The sequence below is a fragment of the Phycodurus eques genome, chromosome 2 (assembly GCF_024500275.1).
Source record: "Phycodurus eques isolate BA_2022a chromosome 2, UOR_Pequ_1.1, whole genome shotgun sequence".
Lineage (NCBI taxonomy): Eukaryota > Metazoa > Chordata > Actinopteri > Syngnathiformes > Syngnathidae > Phycodurus > Phycodurus eques.
Window position 1 is genome coordinate 23848399 of NC_084526.1, and position 21052 is coordinate 23869450.

Genomic DNA, 21052 nt, shown 5'->3' on the forward strand with positions numbered 1-21052 from the left:
AATTCACCCCAAATTTCTGTTTCAAATCAATACGCCTGCTTTCTTGTTCCACTTCGAGCGGGGGTCTGCGAGACTTTTTTTGTGTCGATCGGTGAAACTGGTGTCAGGGACTAACTGCTTCAAACTTGTTGATTGTTTTAAACCAAAATGGCCAGCCTTGTGTTCAGTTTCAAGCATGGGTCTCTGTAATTATTTTATTTGTCCAAATATGATAGACATGTCAGCCAAACCTTTTGTTGATCGGTGAAATTGGTGTCAGGGGCTAATTTTGTTCAAACGTTTTGACAATTCTTTAGCTTTCCATTCATGTAAACAGACATCAATGCCATGTATGTTCCTCAAGGGTACTTCTACATCCACCTTGCTTGGCCAGTCCAGACATTTTAGCTTGATCCAAACCAAAATAACAGGAATGAAAATGTGCCTGGGACCGCAGTCTGGACCCAAATGACTTCCAAGCAGACATGGGAGACTCTCTGGGTAGGTCGGTTAAGACTTTCCAGCAATTACACGAGGTCGCTCCATCCATCCATCCGTCCGTCTCTTGAGGGTAACATGGGAAAGATGGAAAAAAAAAGACTACACCCTGGACTGGTAGCGGCTGAGTGGGATTTGATGCCACGCCAGCTATGTGAAGTACCAAGGCAGTATAAGAGGTGGATATGCATGAAATAAGGACGCAACAATCCGATCTAGGGTGTGTATACATTTTCTTTCCAGTCTTATTTTTTTTTCAAGCTTGAAACTCTAACACTTGCTTGAAAACCTAACCCTGGCTTGAAAGTCGAAATTGAATCACTAAACTTTGCTGAAACCATAAACCTGTCTTGAAGCCCTAATTTGAATCCCTAACCTTTGCTTTAAACCCGACCTTTGAATTGCTAAATTGACATCATAACTGTGGCTCTAAACACAAATTCTGGCTTGAAAGCCTAAACCCTGTCTTCATACCCTAATTTGAAAGACTAACTTTAACCCTAAAATTGGATTGAAACCCTGACCATTGTCCTCTTTAATTACTTGAAACCCTAACCTTGGCCCGAAACCCTAATTTAAAACTAACCCTGCCTTAAAAACCGAATCTGAATCCTTAGCCTTTGCTTAAAATGCCAATTTGATACCCTAACGTTTGCTTTAAACCTTAACCTGAGCTCAAAAACTTAATTTGAAACTCCACGGTTGGCTTGAAACCCTAACCCTGGCTTGAAACTCCAATTTGAAACCCTAAACCTGTCTCGATAGGATGTAATTAAAATCGTCAAGCACTTTTAAACTGTTGAATCTGCGAAATTTCAAATTCAAGCATTTTTATGAATGTGGAGCAGCCAATGAAACGCTGCTGTCATATGTCAACAGAAGCAGGTCAGCAACTTGCACGTGGAAACCAAAACTCACAACCTTGTGTGTGCAGAGTAGCATAAACTGGTTCGAGACGTTCAGGTGTAAAAACAAACCAAAACCAAAAACAGAGAGCAGGAAGTTGGACTTGGCCGGCCGCCTTACCCAGGGTGTCGCAGGGCTCGTTCTTCCAGGAGCAGATGTCGAGTCCAGTGAGGAGGACGGCGTGGTCGTGCCGCTTACCGCTTTTGCCCACCAGGCCCGACTGCCACTGGCAGAAGCTGTTGAGCGACTGGTCAGCATGGTGATTGATGGTCAGGCCCAGCTGTTGTTGTTGAAGAGAAATACATGAGCAGAATCTTGCAAATATAGTAAGTAGAGTAAATCCCCTGCATAATCATGGTTAGCTGTTCACCAATTCACCTAGTGGTGTTTTTATTTGTGTCAAACTTAAACACAGCAATTTGCTGAAAAACTGACCTATTGTCATTTTTTGTGCTTTTTCTGAAATGCCCTAAAATCCCACAAGAGGATTTTTTTTTCCAAAATCAAATAATCTATAAAACATTTGTAAAGTGAGTTTGAAATGATATTAAACAGTTGAGGGATCATAGGTTTATATCTATGGTTCAACTACTAATACAGGCAATTGTAAAAAAAATTTGGTGGGTGATTCACTTAGTCACGTTTTTTCACTATTCACAGCGGGGCGTGGTCCCTATCCCCTGCGGATAGGAGCGGATTACTGTATATTTGCAGAGTTACAGTACAAGTCAGTGCACTCACTGGGTCCTGTTCCAGTAGCAACAAGCTAACTACCACAATGTTGATGTCTGTCCCAATGGTGCCATCTTTGAAAAGACTGGAAACCTGAAGAAAAAAAGAGCAGTAAAAGTGGCTGTTAACTCAACAAATGAGCCAACTCTAAAATCAGTTACCGCCATGTGTTTGCCTGGTTGTGTGCCGTCACGGCCAAATACACACAGGATGACCATAGAAGAAAATGTGGAAAGACTTTGTCATTGATGGACTTAGGGATTAAACAAGTGCTGCATTTAGAAGAATGGGAAGAAGCCACCGGCGCCACCGAAAGCACTGCGAAACCACATTTTTCAAAACGAAAGGCAGAGCGTAAGGACGGCATGGTCTGACCCGTGAGGAGTAATGACTGGTGTCTTCTAAGTCTGATCCTTCTGTAAGATTAAATGACATTCTAGCGATAGTAAAGTTCATCTAAATCGAGAGTCCTATGACTGAAACAAATTTTTTTTTTTAACAAACTACCTGGTAACATCGCTGCTTGTCTGTCAACTTAAGTCAGACATTTTCCACCGAGCGATACGGTTTGGTTCATTTTGGTAAGGTGAGCATTTTTCTGCATTTCTGTTGTAAATCATCTCAAAATATCTGACCTGTATCTGTATGTATGTAGGTGGGTAGGTAGGTAGGTAGGTAGGTACGTACTGGGTAGGTAGGTAGGTAGGCAGACACACAAAGTAAGGGAGGTAGGTAGGAATAAGTAAGGTAAAGTTAGGAGTGGTGAGATAAAGTAAAGTTTGTCAGGTAGGTATGGTCAAGTAAGGTAGTTAGGTAAGTAGATTGTTAGTTTCCATAGTTAAGACTCCCAAATTATTCAACCTGTACCGTCTTCATTTTTCAGCATGCTTTCATTGGGATACCAGCTGCTGTAATACAGTCCAGTTCTTTACAACACCTGTATAGAACTGTACTGTTTGGTGAAAAAACAGCAAATTATAGTAAACTTCCTCGACTGTCTTCCCTTTTTGACACTGACCATGTTCATGACGGTGAGGATATAGGTGGTGACATTCTCCCGGCCGTGTTTCTCCAGCATATTTCTGTCCGCCACCACCAGGGTCTCCACATTCAGACCTCCCACCCGGTTGGAGTCAATAGGGGACCGCTTTAGCCTTCCCGGGCCCTCGTCGTCAGAAGTGTCAAACTCATCTGGCGTCAGAAAAGGGTCCTCAATGGGAGGTTTGGGGGTGTCTGTGAGAATGAGAAGCATTTTGGTCCATTCAGCCAGAAAAGTATTTGCGGTCGCCATGTCCGTTCTAGGTGATCTTCCACACCAAGTATGCCTTTATAGACCTTGCAGGGTTATTGTCATTCGTCTTTTACGTACATTTCATATATATAATGAGGGTGTATAGTCATCATGTTATGTTAAGCAAAGCAATGCTGGACTGAAATAACATAGTACAGTATATGGGCTAATGTAGGTGCGTAGGTAGGTAGGTAGGTAGGTAGGTAAGGCAGTGTAGCTAATGAAGGTAAGATAATGGAAGGGAAAGAAATTGAAGGTTGATAGGTGCAGTGGATATAAAAAGTGTACACACCCTTGCTCAAATTCCAAATGTAAAAAAATTAGACCAAGATAAATTATTTCACAACTTTTTCCACCATTAAAGTGACCTACAACCTGCACAATTCTATTGAAAAAAAAGAGGGGATGTAAACATAAAGGACTGCGGTAATACTGATGAAAAACAAATGTGTAAAAGATGCAAAGTCACTAAGCAATGCACATTTTCCAGTAGTGCAGTGATACTGATCAGCAACACGAATCGCGGGCGCCACGGTGGACGACTGGTCAGCACGTCTGCCTAACAGTTCTGAGGACCACGGTTCAAATCCGGCCTTGCCTATGTGGAGTTTGCATGTTCTCCCCGTGCCTGTGTGGGTTTTCTCCGGGTACTGCGGTTTCATCCCACATCCCTAAAACGTGCGTGGTAGGTTAATTGAAGACTCTGAATTGCCCGTCAGTTTGAATGTGAGTGTAAATGGTCGTTTGCTTATATGTGCCCTGTGATTGGCTGGTGACCAGTTCAGGGTGTACCCCGCCTCTCGCCCGAAGATAGCTGGGATAGGCTCCAGCACGCCCACGACCCAAGTGAGGATGAGCGGTACGGAAGATGAATGAATGAATGAATGTTCTATAGCACCTACCAGGGGGATGAAGTTGGACAAGATGGTATAGGGTGAGTTCAAGAGAAAATTAAAAACAATTGTCATGAAATGCCAATTACAACAGCTGAACATTTTTGTGGTGGTTAATTAAAGGCACTTTAAATGGTGGCAGGTGTGTGCTGACTCCCATTTAACGAGTTTGCATGTGATTGGTTAATTCGGCGCACAGCCACATCTCCAGTTATACAGTTGAAACCAAATTTTTACATACACTATATAAAAAGACATGCTTTTCTTTCTCAGTCTGACATGAAATCAGGACTAAACTTTTCCTCTTTTAGGTGAATTACGATGACTAAAATTACATCTATATGCTAAATGCCAGTATAATGAGAGAAGGTTTTTTAGACAATTTTTCATGCCTTTTTCCAGTCAGACGTTTACATAGTATTTGGTACCATTGCCTTTAAACCTTATGAATTGGGCCAAGGTTTTGGATATCCTTTCACGAGCTTCTCACAATAGTTTGCAGGAATTATGGCCCATTCCTCCCAACAGAACTGGTTGAACTGAGCAAAATTTGTAGGTCGCCTTGCTCACATATACCTTTTTAGGTCTGCCTATAAATTTTCACTAGGATTGAGATCAGGACTTTGCGATGACCACTCCAAAACATTGACTTGGTACTCTTAAGCCACTTTGTAACCAGTTTGGCTGTATGCTTCGGGTCACTGTCCATTTGAAAGACCCATTTATACCCTGATGTCTTGAGATAAGCAACATCTCAAGTAGTTCTAAATAATGCTCTTTCCTCATGATGCCATCTATTTTGTGAAGTGCATCAGTTCCTCCTGAAGCAAAAGAACCCCACAACAGGATGCTGCCACCCCTGTATTTTAAAGTTGCTATTCTCAGGCTTGCAAGCTGCCCTTTTTCTTCCACTTTATTGATAATGATCATAATAATAAATTACAACCCCAATTCCAATGAAGTTGGGACGTTGAATCGAAATCGAAAAAAATGGATGGATGGATGGATGGATGTCCCTGTTTGCATTTGCAAACTGTAATCTGGCTTTTTGATGTTTCTTTTAGAGTAATGGCTTCTCCCTGGCAGAGTGGCCTTTCAGCCCATGTCAGTACATTACTTATTTCACTGTGGATAATGAAACCTATCAGAAGCGTCCAATGACATGACATCATTGTTTGAATTTTCCAAAATTATTTAAAGGCATACTAATCTTACTGTATGTAAACTTCTGACTTTGAAGAAAGGAAGGAAAAATTGTCCAAAGAAAAATCCTTATTTCACTATTCTAGGATTCAGAAAATAGAAATCGTTTTGGTAATCCTAATTGACCAAAAACAGCAAAGGTTTAGTCTGATTTCATGTCAGACTGAGAAAAAAAAGCATGTATTTTTATGTGGTGTATTATTATTATTTTTACTTCCCCTCTCGGAACGATTTCTTTTTTTTTTTCAATTGAGTTGTAAAGGTTGTAGGTCACATTAATGGTTGAAAAAGTTTTACAATAATTTATCTTCCTCTCATTATTTTATATCACAAACACCTGGTATTCGAACAGGGGTGTGTAAACGTTTTATATCCATTGGAGTACTTTCACAAAATTACAAGTAGAAGGACATGGAAGTTCCCTTACATACATTGGTTGCGGCGCCCACAGAAGTGTTGCTTTTGTGTGCTCCCATGTTGATCATCCTGGTGTTGATTGTGGTCCTGGCGCTGCGTGGACGGACCGACACCCGAAGGGTCGCCGGCCCGTTCGCGGACCACGTGTTCTGCTGAGCGTTTGTAGATGACGTGTGGTTGGTGACCGTCAGGCGCACTGTAGTTGTGATGTTTGGCCAGATGTTGCGGTAGAGGCGAGATCAAGTAGTCGTGCTCAGTCACACGGATAAAACCTGACTGGGTGACACACACAATGCAAACAATCAATTACCTCCGCCAAAGTTCAGCTGTGAAAATTAAGTAGAAATCAAAGTTTGGTTTGTTTGGGAAAAAAGGCCATACCACTTTGATTCTGGAATGGAGGAAGCATTTCCATTTAAGTATGTTTGTTAACACACTACTTCCTGGTTTTCGGAAAATGGGAGACAACCAGATTGTACCACTTTGATTCTGTGCACGCAAAGCTACGGATTCCGTATACTAAAAAATTGTGTAGCACAGTATTCATGTTTCACAGTCAGCACAGTCAGTGTTGCCAAATTAGCAACACTTACGACGATACATTGGCTATTTCTCCAAAAAGAAATCGACAACATGAGCCGAATACTTTGAAATAAATTGTTTTCCACAGGAAAAGAAAGGAGCTCAGTGGAAAAAAATCACGGACAATGTCAGACATGATGCCCTTTTATACATTGCAATTATAGTGACTGCCCTGGGAACTTCCCTGAGAATACCCAATCGCATCTGATCTCAGAAGCTAAGCAGGGTTGGTCCTTGCTAGTATTTGGATGGGAGACCACCAATGAATATCAGGTGATGGGGATGGGCAGCAACAGAAACTGCAGTTGTGGCCTAATGTGTCTCATGGCACTGAGCTCTGGGGAAAAATAAATAAGACAGTGATTTATCCACATGCAAGAAATTTTTTACCAGAATGTGCCTCCAAGCTGCAAACATTTTGCGAGGGGGCATTACCTCATCTTTTCAACTCAACATTAGAAAAGAGCATGACAGAGTTGGTTTAAAATGTTAATTTATTAAGGACTGTGTTTACATGCATGTTTTCCCTAAAGGGACATCTTTCCCAAAAGGAAGCACTGATTTTTGTTTTTATCTGTAAAGAAAAAAATAGAAAAAAATTCTGAAATTTGATGCAAGTTAATGCGCAGGGGAAAGAAATTTTGCTATCAGAAATAAAGCAAATCCCATGAAGAAAAAACAGAAAACGGACAAATGTTTTTAGAAGAACATAATTGTCATTTGCTTTTTCTTTAAGGGGAAAAAAAACAATTTAATTGGAAATCTGCTGTACAATCTGCTGACTGGTTAGCACATCCACCTCATAGTTTTGAGGACTCGGGTTCAAATCCGGCCTCGCCTATGTGGAGTTTGCATGTTCTCCACGTGCCTGCATGGATTTTCCACAGGTACTCTGGTTTCCTCCCACATCCCAAAAACGTGAATGGTAGGTTCATTCAAGACTCTAAATTGCCTAGGTTTTGAATGTGAGTCCGAATGGTTGTTTGTTTATATGTGCCCTGCGATTGGCTGGCGACCAGTTCAGGGTGTACACCGCCTCTTGCCCGAAGATAGCTGGGATAGGCTCAGGCACGCCCACGACCCTAGTGAGGATAAGCGGTACAGAAAATGGATAGATGGATGGAAATCAATCTTTTGTGAAAAATTTATTTTAAGGCCATAATGCCCAGCCCTGCCTCCTGTCAGATAATTAGTTAAATTTAGGGTTGTTGGGGCAGCAATACATCGTCTATTTCCACTAATTCCCATAAGCATTGTAGAGCAGGCACACACTGGACGACGTTTACACACATATCGACCCACTGACCCACTGAGCTTGAGCATTAGTGTGTGTGTGTGTGTGTGTGTGTGTGCGTGTGTTTGCGTGTGTGTGTGTGTGTGTGCGCGCGCACACGTATGGGTGTGTGCGTGTGTATGTGTGTGTGTGCATGTGTGTGTGTGTGTGTCTGACACAGCCGACTAGCAGGTTGCAAAATAAACAGAAGACCGACAAAAGAGAGGCTGGTGTTGTCAAAACATGACCGTGCTTGCTGTGGAGCGGACGTTTTGAGCCTGAGTTTCTAATTTGTGTGGAACCTAAACTTCCTCTAGCCTACATTTCACGTGGTTGCATTACATGCTCTGATTTGACAGCGCACCCCCACACAGGCACACACACACGCCAGTACACACACACACACACATACAGACCCTTTCCAAAAAAAACATTTCTTCCATCCATCCATTTTCTACCGCTTATCCGAGGTCGGGTCGCGGGGTCAGTAGCTTTAGCAGGGACGCCCAGACTTCCCTCTCCCCAGCCACTTCATCCAGCTCTTCCGGGGGGGATCCCGAGGCGTTCCCAGGCCAGCCGAACGACATAGTCTCTCCAGAGCGTCCTGGGTCGTCCCCGGGGTTTCTTCCCAGTGGGACATGCCCAGAACACCTCATCAGGGAGGCTCTACTCCCCCGACTCTACTCTGACATCCTCCCGGACGACCGAGCTTCTCACCCTATCTCTAAGGGACAGTCCGGACACCCTGCGGAGGAAACTCATTTCGGCCGCTTGTATCCGGGATCTTGTTCTTTCGGTCACGACCCACAGTTCGTGACCATAGGTGAGGGTAGGTAAATTGAGAGCTTCGCCTTTCGGCTTACCTCCTTCTTTACCACAACAGACCGATACAAAGTCTGCATCACTGCAGACACTGCACCGATCCACCTGTCGATCTCCCGTTCCATTATTCCCTCACTCGTGAACAAGACCCCAAGACCGAACAGCCCGTATCAGGGGGTTCGGTACCCCATACTCCCGAAGCACACTCCACACAACTCCACGAGGGACACGGTCGAAAGCCTTCTCCAAGTCCACAAAACACATGTTAGACTGGTTGGGCGAACTCCCATGCACCCTCGAGGACCCTGCCGAGGGTGTAGTGCTGGTCCACTGTTCCACGGCCAGGACGAAAACCACACTGCTCCTCCTGAATTTGAGATTCGACTTCCCGACGGACCCTCCTCTCCAGCACCCCTGAATAGACCTTACAAGGGAGGCTGAGGAGTGTGATCCCCCTGTAGTTGGAACACACCCTCCGGTCCCCCTTCTTAAAAAGGGGGACCACCACCCCAGTCTGCCAATCCAGAGGCACTGTCGCTGATGTCCACGCGATGTTGCAGAGGCGTGTCAACCAGGACAGCCCCACAACATCCAGAGCCTTTAGGAACTATATATATATATATATATATATATATATATATATATATATATATATATATATATATATATATATATATACATATATACATACGCGACCCTAGTGAGGAGAAGATAGATAGATATAGATATATATGTATGTATATATATATCTATATATATATAGGTAGATATATATCAGAATCAGAATCATCTTTATTTGCCAAGTATGTCCAAAACACACAAGGAATTTGTCTCCGGTAGTTGGAGCCGCTCTAGTACAACAGGCAGTCAATTTACAGAACACTTTGGAGACATAAAGACATTGACAAAAAACAATTGTGCAAAAAGATGTAGAGTCCTCTAGCACTTAGAGCAGTTCGAATGAATGACTAATATTCAAATTGCTCTAATATATATATATATATATATATATATATATATAGAGAGAGAGAGAGAGAGAGAGAGAGAGAGAGAGAGAGAGAGAGAGAGAGAGAGAGAGAGAGAGAGAGAGAGAGAGAGAGACGACTGGTTAGAGCGTCAGCCTCACAGTTCTGAGGACCCGGGTTCAATCCCCGTCCCCGCCTGTGTGGAGTTTGCATTTCTCCCCGTGCCTGGGTGGGTTTTCTCCGGGTACTCCGGTTTCCTCCCACATCCCAAAAACATGCATAAATTGGAGACTCTAAATTGCCCGTAGGCATGACTGTGAGTGCGAATGGTTGTTTGTTTCTATGTGCCCTGCGATTGGTTGGCAACCAGTTCAGGGTGTACCCCGCCTCCTGCCTGATGACAGCTGGGATAGGCTCCAGCATGCCCGCGACCCTAGTGAGGATAAGCGGCTCAGAAAATGGATGGATGGATGTATATACCCCTTCTGATGACGACAAACGATGGACTTGGTTTTCCCTTGCCCGGACGCAGGTCACCGGGGCTCCCCACTGGAGCTAGGCCTGGTGGTGGGGCTCGAAGGCGAGTGCCTGCTGGCCGGGCCTGCACCCGGCCGGACACAGCCCGAAAGGGTAACATGGGTCCCCCTTCCCATGGGGTCACCACCTGTGGGAGGGGCCATTGGGGTCGGGTGCAGTGTGAGCTGGGCGGTGGCCGAAGGCGGGGAACTTGGCGATCCGATCCCCGGCTACAGAAGCTGGCTCTACGGACGTGGAATGTCACCTCTCTGGCAGGGAAAGAGCCCGGGCTGGTGTGTGAGGTCAAGAAGTTCCGACTAGATATAGTTGGACTCGCCTCCACACACAGCTTGGGCTCTGGTACCGGTCCTCTCGAGAGGGGTTGGACTCTCTTCCACTCCGGAGTTGCTCACGGTGAGAGGCGCCGAGCAGGTTTGGCTATACTTATTGCTTCGCGCCTGTACGTTGGGGTTCACCCCGGTGGACGAGAGGGTAGCCTCCCTCCGCCTTCGGGTGGGGTGACGGGTCCTGACTGTTGTTTGTGCCTATGCACCAAACAGCAGTTCAGAGTACCCACCCTTTTTGGAGTTCTTGGAGGGAGTTCTGGAGAGCGCTCCCGCTGGGGACTCATTCGTTCTGCAGGGTGACTTCAATGCTCACGTGGGCAATGACAGTGAGACCTGGAAGGGTGTGATTGGGAGGAACGGCCCCCCGATCAGAACCGAACGGTGTTCTGTTATTGGACTTCTGTGCTCGTCACGGATAATCAGTCCACCCTTTGCAGCTATACGATTCACCAATTGATCCTGCAAATCATCTTCCCATCAGAAATTGTTGCTGTAACAATAATTATTGTTATATAATAATGACTTCAAGGTATGTAGGTGCATTAGACTGGTAGGTTGTGTAGGTAGGTCAGTTGTTTGGTAGATAAAGTACTGTATGCTAAGGAGAGTTGGGTAGGTAGTTTAGGAAGGGTGTAACTGCATCTATCCATCCACCAAACAATTGTTGCAGTCATCCATTTATTCTAGTTGCACTACACTCATGCATCAATGTATTCTGATCTACATCAAATCAATACTGTGGTGTCTTAAAATAGAAGAGAAGTCAAAGTTAAGATAGAGGAACAAAGAAGAGGGGCCAGGGCGGTCACATTTTTATCAGTCACATTCTCTTTGTTCATCTTTTCATCCCCTTCTGTTTTTTACAACGTACACCTCATCAAGCTACATCACTGTCGTCCTTCCTCTGAAACTTTCCCCCGCCCTCAAGCGATGCTTTGTGACTTTTCATCAAAAGGATTAACCTTGTGAAGTCTAATATATCACACGCCGTATCGGTCGTCTTTGCTTTGCACTGCTTTTCATGTCATATTTCATCTTACAAGGTGCAATTAGTTACTTTCAACCTGGAAAACTTAGAATATCAAAAGTTACTTGTCAAACTCGTCTTTTTCTTTCTTGTACACTTCAAAGAGTTTTAAGTGAGTCTAGACTAGATGTTGATTCAGTAATGAGTATGTTAAGGTAAATGAAAATCACATAAGAAAAAAATTGGTAACCAATGGGAAAGAACCTTGCCTCAAAAGTAACGTGAAAACTTCCACAGTTTACTGAGTGTTGTTTGCTTTTTCTTTGCCTATAGGGGGAAAGGCCTACCACAAACAGCAAGTAATTGACGTCCACCCCCTCCAAATATTTATTATTGCCTATATGAAACCATCAGTACACGGCAAACTATGATCCCAATACAGTTTAATGTCATTATGAACTAAGCTTACAACATTGCCCTTAAAAACAAATGAGTTACAGAGGTTTTAGTTTTGCAAAAATTAACTGGAAGTGTGAGTTTACAAGCACACGCAGTGGTGAAGATCTTTCTTAACTTCCACTAACCCATGCTAATACTACCTCTTCCCAGACATACAAAGTCTGTCCCTCAACTGACATGTATCACTCCAAAATACTTCCTCGACACCAATTCCTATTTAAAATGGATTTTGGTGGCATCTAGTGGCACATTAAGGCATTTCAGAAAGAGCACAAAAATACTTTTCACCTATTATGACCTATTGGATTTTTTTATTCGCTACTCGCTGGTTGCGTGCTCAGGCCAAAGCCCTGTGTAATACAAACGTAATTGCTTTGGCACCATCTTTGGCATCTCGATGGTGAGGAACTATATTGAAGTGAGTTGAGGAGCTACATAGATAACAGCAGTGCTTTACTGCACTCTTGTGGCTTCTTGGTACCAAGGAACTATGTTGACGTGAGTCGAGGAGCTTTTTATGGTGCTTCCCTAACATTTTCTGCCATCTATAGGCATAAACCTGGGGGTCGGGAATCAAATATTCATTTTCACTATTCCCAGCAGGGCTCTGTCCCTATCCCTGTGAATAGAGGGAGAACACTGTGAAGTTGAACAATGACAACAACAATATGCTGACAATAATTATTAAATAAGATGCCTAATTCGACAATAATAAAGAACATGTATAAGTAACAAAATTATAAAGGATGTAAAAGTTAACAATAATAATTGAGTAAGTAAACGTGACTAAATTGTGACAAGATCGTCATTATTTTACAATTTATACTTTTTGTGACATTTTTGTTAGGTGGTGTGCCTTGGAATTTTCTCATGTAAAATGGGAGCCTTGGCCCAATAAAAGTTGGGAAACACTGGGGTAGGGTATAGTAGGTAGGTAGATGGAGGCAGGCAGGCAGGTATGAACAATGGATAGGTAGGTAGTCAACAATAACATGAACAATAACACAATAATATTGCAAAACAGTTACACTTATGATCTTTGACTAATTGAAAGCTAGAAAGTCCCCTGGATATTTTGTTTGCATTGGTTGGACTGCCACAAACAAGAGGCAAGAGGCTACAATATGAAAAGTTTATCAGCTCCTTCTTGTATTTGAATGTACATCAATCTGCTTGGTAAATAATGTCGTCGTTTTCTTGACTTTTTCTCTCACTGAGTATCCTAAACTTGCCTCGATATAAACTGCTTTTAAGGTTTCCTACCATGACATTATAACGCAAATGACTAAGTGCTTACATGCCATTAAAGACAAGGGAGGAGGTGGGGCCTTGGGGGGAACCGAGTGGCCAAAAGCCCCAAACCAGTGATTACTGCACATCTGTGGGGAGTCATGTGACCAGAAGAATTATGGGTCTTGTTAGGGGAAGAAGCACAAGGTGGTAATATTATATTTAGAAGAGCAAAGAGACCGGTAGCAGTGTGAGAGAACAGAAAACAGAAAATAAATACAGGAAAATTATACTTTTTTCCCCCCCTTTTTTCTTTACAGGGTTAGTCTTGCATTTAAAGGGATTAATTCAAAAAGTAGTATATGTGTTAGTAATAATAGTAATAATAATAATATGCCCTGTGACTGACTGGCGACCAGTTCATGGTGTGGTCCACCTTTTGCCCAAAGTCAGTTGGGATAGGCTCCAGAATGCCCGCGACCCTAGTGAGGGTAAACGGTACGGAAAATGAATGAAGAATGTCTAAATTGACAAAAAATTCAAGACAATGATGATTAAAGGTATATTAGTCAACAATAATTAAGACAATTTATAGGTTGAGAATAATAAAAAAAAGATGACAATAATAAATAAATAATTTATAATAATTCATTCATTCATCTTCTTTTCCGCTTCTCCTCACTAGGGTCGCGGGCATCCTGGAGCCTATCCCAGCTGACTTTGGGCAAAAGGTGGACCACACCCTGAACTGGTCGCCTGTTCAGGGTGTATCCAAGATAGCTTGGAGCCTATCCAAGCTATCTTCGGGCGAGATGCTGGGTACACTCTGAACTGGTCGCCAGCCAATCACAGGGCTCATATAAACAAACAACCATTCGCACTCACATTCATACCTACGGGCAATTTAGAGTCTTCAATTAACCTACCCTGCATGTTTTTGGGAGGTGGGAGGAAACCGGATTACCCGGAGAAAACCCACGCAGGCACGGGCAGAACATGCAAACTCCACACAGGCGGGATTCGAACCCCGGTCCTCAGAACTGTGAGGCAGATGCGCTAACCAGTCGGTCACCGTGCCGCCAATTCATAATTAAATAATTTATAATTAATAATTAAAGATCTAACAGTCAATAAGGAAATTGCACTTATTATGATGTAGCTGGTAGCATAGTGGCAAAAACACTACATGCATGTGACCTGGCTGCTCACAGCGCACAGTATAATATGGCAGAAGCTAACAGCAACAAGTCAAGGTGAACAAATCAAACATTCAGCTCTTACGAGTTGATTCAAGCAGCATGACGTCTGTAGTGTGTTGTTTTACCGACTCTATTCTTCAGTATTTGTTGAGCAACAGCTAATGGTCATTAGCATGACACTGTTACACCATTAGCATCACAGCTGCAGCGTTACTTCCAGTTCTGTGTGTAGAAGTGGAAAAGTCAAGACAGTATTTTCCATTTGTTATGGGCCACTGAGGGATGGGTCTCTGTGTCCGCTGCTGGCCCAAAATGGGATAACGAGGGGGGAACAGAAGATGTTTTGACGCTCCTCTCTGCGGGTGTCAAGACATCATCTCGCTCAGGTCGCTCAAAGACAACTCCACCTCATTGTGATGCACATCAGGAATACAGCATAAATCTGTTTGTCATGGGGGATATGTTCCACACCCACCCGATTCGAGAGATATGTAGAGAGAATGTTAGAAAAGACAAAGAAACACTGCTTTTATGGTTTTACTCCTCCTGCACTTTTTAAACACTGTAAACATATTTGAACACAAAAGCACAAAATGCAAGCCTACAATTTATATACAATGCTTTATGTATTGTAAATTCTGTGTGGTCGTTGGGTGCTTTTTGAGAGGCGGGGCCTGCGTATAATTGTCTGGGCGTGAGCTGAGGCCGATAGCAGCTCCTCCGTAAAGGCCTCGCGGCCGACAACGCCCTCATTGCATCACGTGACCGACGAATTGGCCCGCGTGGGCCCCTCTGTGTCACTTGACACGCACACACGGCAAAAATTGTTGCTGCGTGTAGAATGCCGCGGAGATCATCTCTCGCGATTGGTCCGTTTTAGTCACATCCTGTGATGATGTAATGAGCGTTCCTCCCAGTTCCACGTAGCACCTACGCCGCCGCCTTCTCGATCTATTTTGCACCATAATTAAACGTATCATCTGGTCATTTAGGTCCATTTGTTCTAGCAGACTGCTGCGCGGTCGCCATTGTTGTTGCTTTGTTCATTGTTACAGAAAGGAAAGTAATAATGGCTACCGGAAATGGCCAAAAAATGCAGAGTAAACTCCACCCTGTGGCGTCCTAGCCAATACCAGCCGTAGCGACACCCCCGACTTGGAGGAGAACTGCAGCACAATTTCAAAACAGCGCGCGTGGGTTGCGCTCGAGTATAAAGGCAAACTACGTGCGGGATAGCCGCAGTGACGTCAGCGCGGTCGCCGCCCGCGCGAGTATAACGAAGCCTTTAGTGTGCTCATTGTGTTTATGTGTTTTACTGTTCTCCCGATGTTCAATAAATGGCTGAAAAGTGCACCGACAACTGTGGCTCTAAGTGTAATTGCTGTATGTTTGGACAAGCAGACAAGCAGACTCGCAACAACAACGGCTGTAGTGTCGACCCGTATGTGTGCCATTGAGTTGTGCGGCCTGGTGAGTAACGTCAGGAACATGGCCGCTAAGTCTTAGTGGACGTGAGGTTAAGCTTACTGTAGCTCTTTGCAGGTGTTTTCATTTTGTATTTGTGTTTGACGAAACCATGAAATGAATGGCAGCTGAAAGTGAATCAGCAACTGTTGCTCTCCTTTTTTCACTTCACTAAAAGCTTGAAGCACCCTGTAACTTAAATTTTGGCTCGCAAAAACACAAAGCAAAGAATCGACCATGTGGTGGCTTGTAAGTTGTAAAACTTGAAAATTAGGCCACACAAAGTATTATAATGTAAAAACTCATAAAAACAATGGCTGAAAAAAAAAAATGCGATATAGTGTAGCAGGGGCGCAAAACATAAAGCACGATATAGTGGGGGAGCACTGCAGTAGAGTAATGTTAGTTTAGCATGCTAGCACTGTAAACGTAATACATGTAATTCATGTAGCTGAACAACTGATGATTTCGTTATTATTATTGACTTAGCCACGTTGTACTGAGCAGCCAGAGAAGACATGTACAGCGAAGCCTTGCTCTGAGCGAAAATAAATGCGTAATGGATGCCCTTGTAAAAAAAAATAAAAAATAAAAAATCATTGCCTGTCATAGTTATAACCCGAAATATACCCAAAATTATGATCATAAAACAAACAACAAACAAACAAACAAAATTATATCATTTCAAACTCATCTTACATTACCCTTAAAAATAAATGGCTAATACATGATTTGCTGATCACATGTTAACTTCCACCACTGCCGATAGCTATTCAGGCCTTTCTGCGCATCACCTTGAGGAGTTTAACACAATGGTTTCTCTGGAGTTTGCCTCGCCTGCCTGTCGCCTGAATCTTCCAAGACTTCCGAGGCTGTGGAATACAGCAACACGCCAAGATAATGTTAGGATGTATGTTTATTTTTAGGTCATCTCAAGCCTGAGTATCCTTAAATCTGTGTTACCAGCAGTGTTTTTTGCTGATTCAGCACCTTTGGAATTTGTCCTGATCAGATACTAGAAACAGGACAATCTTTTGCCAGTGCAAACACATTAATAGAGAGAAAATAACAACGTTTTGTAATTTATTTAACAACATGGCCAACAAATGCCATTATTTCACCACTGTAGTAGATATGGAGGCAACACTAGTGGCTCAGGTTTTGATATATGGATTCTGTTTGCATCCACTTGAAATCCTCCGCAGACCCCATTAGTCTTGTGTGAGAAAGACGACAAAGGACACACACAAACGCACGGCTTCCCTCAGCCATGCTAAGAACCCAACCACACACCCCCTCCTTTTTCCTCCTCTCAAGCTGGCATCTAACAGTGGGCACTACATCACTGTCAGCATGCAGACCACCGGGGAGCGGCTCCGGGCCCAAGAGAACGGGGACGGCCCAATTTGTTGGCCTCTACACAAAGTAGACAGGTACAAATGGGCCGAATGCTTGGCGGAAATCAGTCACTGACTTGTCACTTGAACCCAATGGGGGTGGGATGAGGAGTTCTTCCTCAGATGCCCCACCCCGCAAAAAAAGTCATCAATAAAAGTTTGAATGCCAGGGTGTTTTTAAGAATTCTGCTGGTGAACTTTTCAGATACTAAAGCCCGTTTTACTCAGGGGGTAAGGTACAGACATGACTAGATTGAAGTTTAAGTGAAGTTTAACACCTGAGACTCACTGCCCATGCCTCTATGTGTCATAAGCAATTGTCGCTGTTCCTCTTCCACGCACAAATCACAAGCTCCTTTCATATTGACTTCCTGGTAAAGGTCCGAGGTTAACGGAGCCGGCATTTATAGTCCAATTCAGACAGCCCGCCTTCACCCAACCAGTGCGGCTTGGCACCTTCAGACAGTCATTTGACGACATCACTGGAACAGGGATTTTAACACGAAGGGACATAAGCAGCGATTAAATTCACACTCTGGTCAAAGCCCCTTTTAAACAGGCAACATTCCGCCTCCGGTACTACTTCGGAAGACGGTGGAATGAACCACTACCAAGTTGACCACCTGACAAACATTGCCCACACCTCTGCGTCAAAAGTAATTGTTATAGATTGTGCTAGAAAAAGGGACAGCCCCTTTCCCAAGCACATCGTACAATAAATAAAAAGTATTTTGAAATTATTTAATTCTAACAAGTACATCAGTTGCGCATGATTAAAATGTGTTGGACTAAGATGTATTATTCTATGATTTATTTTCGAGGGAAGAGTGGAATGAAATTTTGTCGTTTACCAAATTTTAATCATGTGCAACCGAAGTACATGATCAAATTTACTTCTTATTTTTTAGTGTACAACCTCTTTCACACTGGCGGATCCGAGCTGTGGAAAGTTCCCAGGAAGACACTGTGAAAGAGGCTTGTCTGTTGTGTTTGGCGGCGGCATTATTATATGTATGGAAGTCAAAAAACAAAAACAAAAAACTTAAAAAAGATTGCTTAGTGGTCACTACAGCTATGCAGATGTGGCAATGTCCCACTTCGGGAAGCTCTGTCCCAAAGAGACTCGGGGCGGGGAATAACTACCGTTAGACCTGTGATATGTGTGAAAGTATAGTATCTTGCTCAAGGACACTGGCATGTTCAAACATCCTCAGGATCAAACCCTCAACCTTCAGGTTGGGAGACGACCAATCAACGACATGATCCATGCCACCCCTGAGCCATGCCGCATGTACAGTACCATTACGCCTTTGATGAGCCAAATTCCCATTATTCCGGGTAGGCAAATTTCAAAGGGATTTGTGCATTTCTGTTTGGCAAAGGATTAAGTATTTGTATGGAACACTAAAAGAAAATATGACTATCAGGAAATATAAGACTATTTTTGAAAATATACAGCTTTTTCTGTGATTAGCTGGCGATCAGTTCAGGGTGTACCCCGCCTCTCGCCCTAAAATAGCTGGGATAGGCTCCAACATGCGCACGACCCTAGTGAGGATAAGCACTACAGAAAATGAATGAATGAATAAATATACAACTTTTTTCTGAGAATATACTGTACATTTCTCTCTGAAAAATATGAACAGTATATGTTGAAAAATATGACATATTTATAAAAGGGGTTCATATGGACCAACATTTTATTTAATTCCACTATATGTTTAATTTGAGTTAAAAATAGTCTAAAATATTGCTCAGTTTTCACTATGTTGAAGTCCCTGTCCCCCACGCCGCAACTGAAGACTGCACTACACCCAGCATCACTATGGGGCCGGTGGGAAAAGCCACTGCACACCACAGGGAGTCGGGTGCGTGGTAAGGGCAGACGTAATTCGTAGGTTCCAGTCTGTGATCTTACAAGAGTGCCTAGCTGAAGTCGCAACTTGCGGCACCGTGTCAACGACAGGAGCGGGGGAATGTAGCATGTAACAAAGGACATTAGGAGGGTGGTAGAGGTCGCATTCGCACAGTAATGCCATGTGTATTGGCATCACGTTCATTTAAACAGTTTCATATCAAACAATGCACTTTCATTGGTCTAAATTGACATTTTTTGTTTGCTTGCTTTTGGGGGATATTTTTACTATGGAATATTTAAATTGAAATGCCCAGGAATCATATAATTAGCAACCTTTTGGGGTAAAAACGTGACCCTAAAGTCGAAAAAAAGAAGCACAAATTATCGCCTTTCTTGGCAAAACTGGAGACATCACTGCAATAAACATCAAAGGACGCTTTTTCTTTGGTTTATGCCCTATATTTTAAGACTTTTTTGGGGGTTTTTTTGCCGCCGTAGTAATGTAATATTTTCATCACCCTGTTAAAAATAAAGATTGCCAATTAGGAAGTTGTAGCTGTTAATGTTTCTGTTGTTTATGATGTTGTTGCTTTTGTTGTTGTTTCTGTTTATTCGATTGCTGTTGCTCTTTATGTTATTTATTCTATTTTACTGTGTGTTTTGATTGGTGTTATTTCTGTTATTCTGGAGTTTCTGTTGTTGCTGCTGTTTCTAATACTGCTGTGTGTTGTGGTTGACGTTTCTGTAGCTTTTGCTCTTTTGCTCTTTCTGTTTCTGCTGCTTTTTTGGAGCTTATGACACAGTGTTGTAGTCGTAGTAGTAGTCCGAAACAATATCTTTTGTTTTTTATACTATTCGTCACCAACTAATTGAAATAAAACGTTGAACTTAATTAACCAAATCAATAAACACCAGACCCTGATTTTTTTAGGACTTGATACAATGCACTCCCCTTAGTCTTGGCTACAGTTTGGGGCACAACAAGCTCAGTAACCTGAACATGAGAAAACCTCTTTTCCTCAACATGCAAGCCGTGTTGATTAAACATCTTCATTATCTCTGCGCAAGAGCCCCACTGACAAGTTCATGACACTCAAGTACCGAGCCTTTAAGGACATGCAGAAAATAATTACAAAGTGTGCACAATTAACAAGGCCCTGGGGGATGAAATCCCTCATCATCTAGCGCTGCTCTTAATACCGTCTCATTTTCTACACTTCCATCTGTTTGACCCCTGGCCCAGAGTGCTTGAGTATTAGTTCAAGTCCAGAAGCCCCAGCTGACTTCCCCTCTTTAAGAGACAATAACAAGAAGAACGAGGGTTTCTTATTCTTCCTTTCTCCTCTTTGCTTGCTCTCACCCCATTTGGTTCCCCCTTAAAGCCCTTTGACATGAACAGTCCATCTTTCAAAAGAGATGATACGGCCTCCCTGGGAGCTTCCAACGCTGGACAATGGCTTCACATTATCCCTGCACAACACTTTCTCTCACTCGTGCTCTCTCACTCACCATTCATGATGTCACCGTCTTTTCTTCTCTCTCATGTGTCTTTCTTCCTCTGCTGCATTGTTTGTAATCCCACCTTAATCCCCCCTCCGGCAACCTTGAATGCAGTTGCTCCTTATTTTGTACTTAATCCTAAAATTCTTGGTAGGAGAGCTGCATAAAAGCATGGGTGAGTCCAGTCTCACACCACACACATGCAGACCATAGTACTTAGATAAAATAAGATAAAGTGAGATGTCAATATTCATTCAACTTGTATCTTTGCGATGTCCTTCGAAAGCACCTACTAGCCCATATGCCAGGGGTGGCCTAACCTTTTGGATCAGGGGCCACATTGACTTTTAAAATTTGACAGGCGGGCCAAGCCAGGACCAGATGCTTACATATAAAAAAAATAAAAAATTAAAAAGGCATTGTAGTGTTAATAATTAGATTTACTTTTAATGGGAACAGAGTTGTATGGTTGATCACCTTTTTTTTGCCAGTGCATCAAAGTGTTAGTTTTGTTGTGGCTATTCTCAGAACACATCTGAGGTGTTCATCACTCA

General features: G+C 43.0%; 1 protein-coding gene across 2 annotated transcripts in view; it reads right to left on the bottom strand.

The window, feature by feature from the left end:
- adamts18 (ADAM metallopeptidase with thrombospondin type 1 motif, 18) overlaps window positions 1–21052 on the bottom strand; it is a 91974-nt gene that overhangs the window by 61788 nt on the left and 9134 nt on the right. Inside the window, exons 4-7 of one of the 2 annotated variants that reach the window (XM_061669997.1) lie at window positions 5934–6195; window positions 3134–3348; window positions 2125–2208; window positions 1504–1663 (exon numbers count right to left, since the gene is read on the bottom strand). In XM_061669997.1, the coding sequence (XP_061525981.1) occupies window positions 1504–1663; window positions 2125–2208; window positions 3134–3348; window positions 5934–6195 (721 nt within the window). Of the gene's footprint in view, window positions 1–1503; window positions 1664–2124; window positions 2209–3133; window positions 3349–5929; window positions 6196–21052 lie in introns of those variants that run through there. The other variant, XM_061669998.1, reaches the window with a different exon arrangement.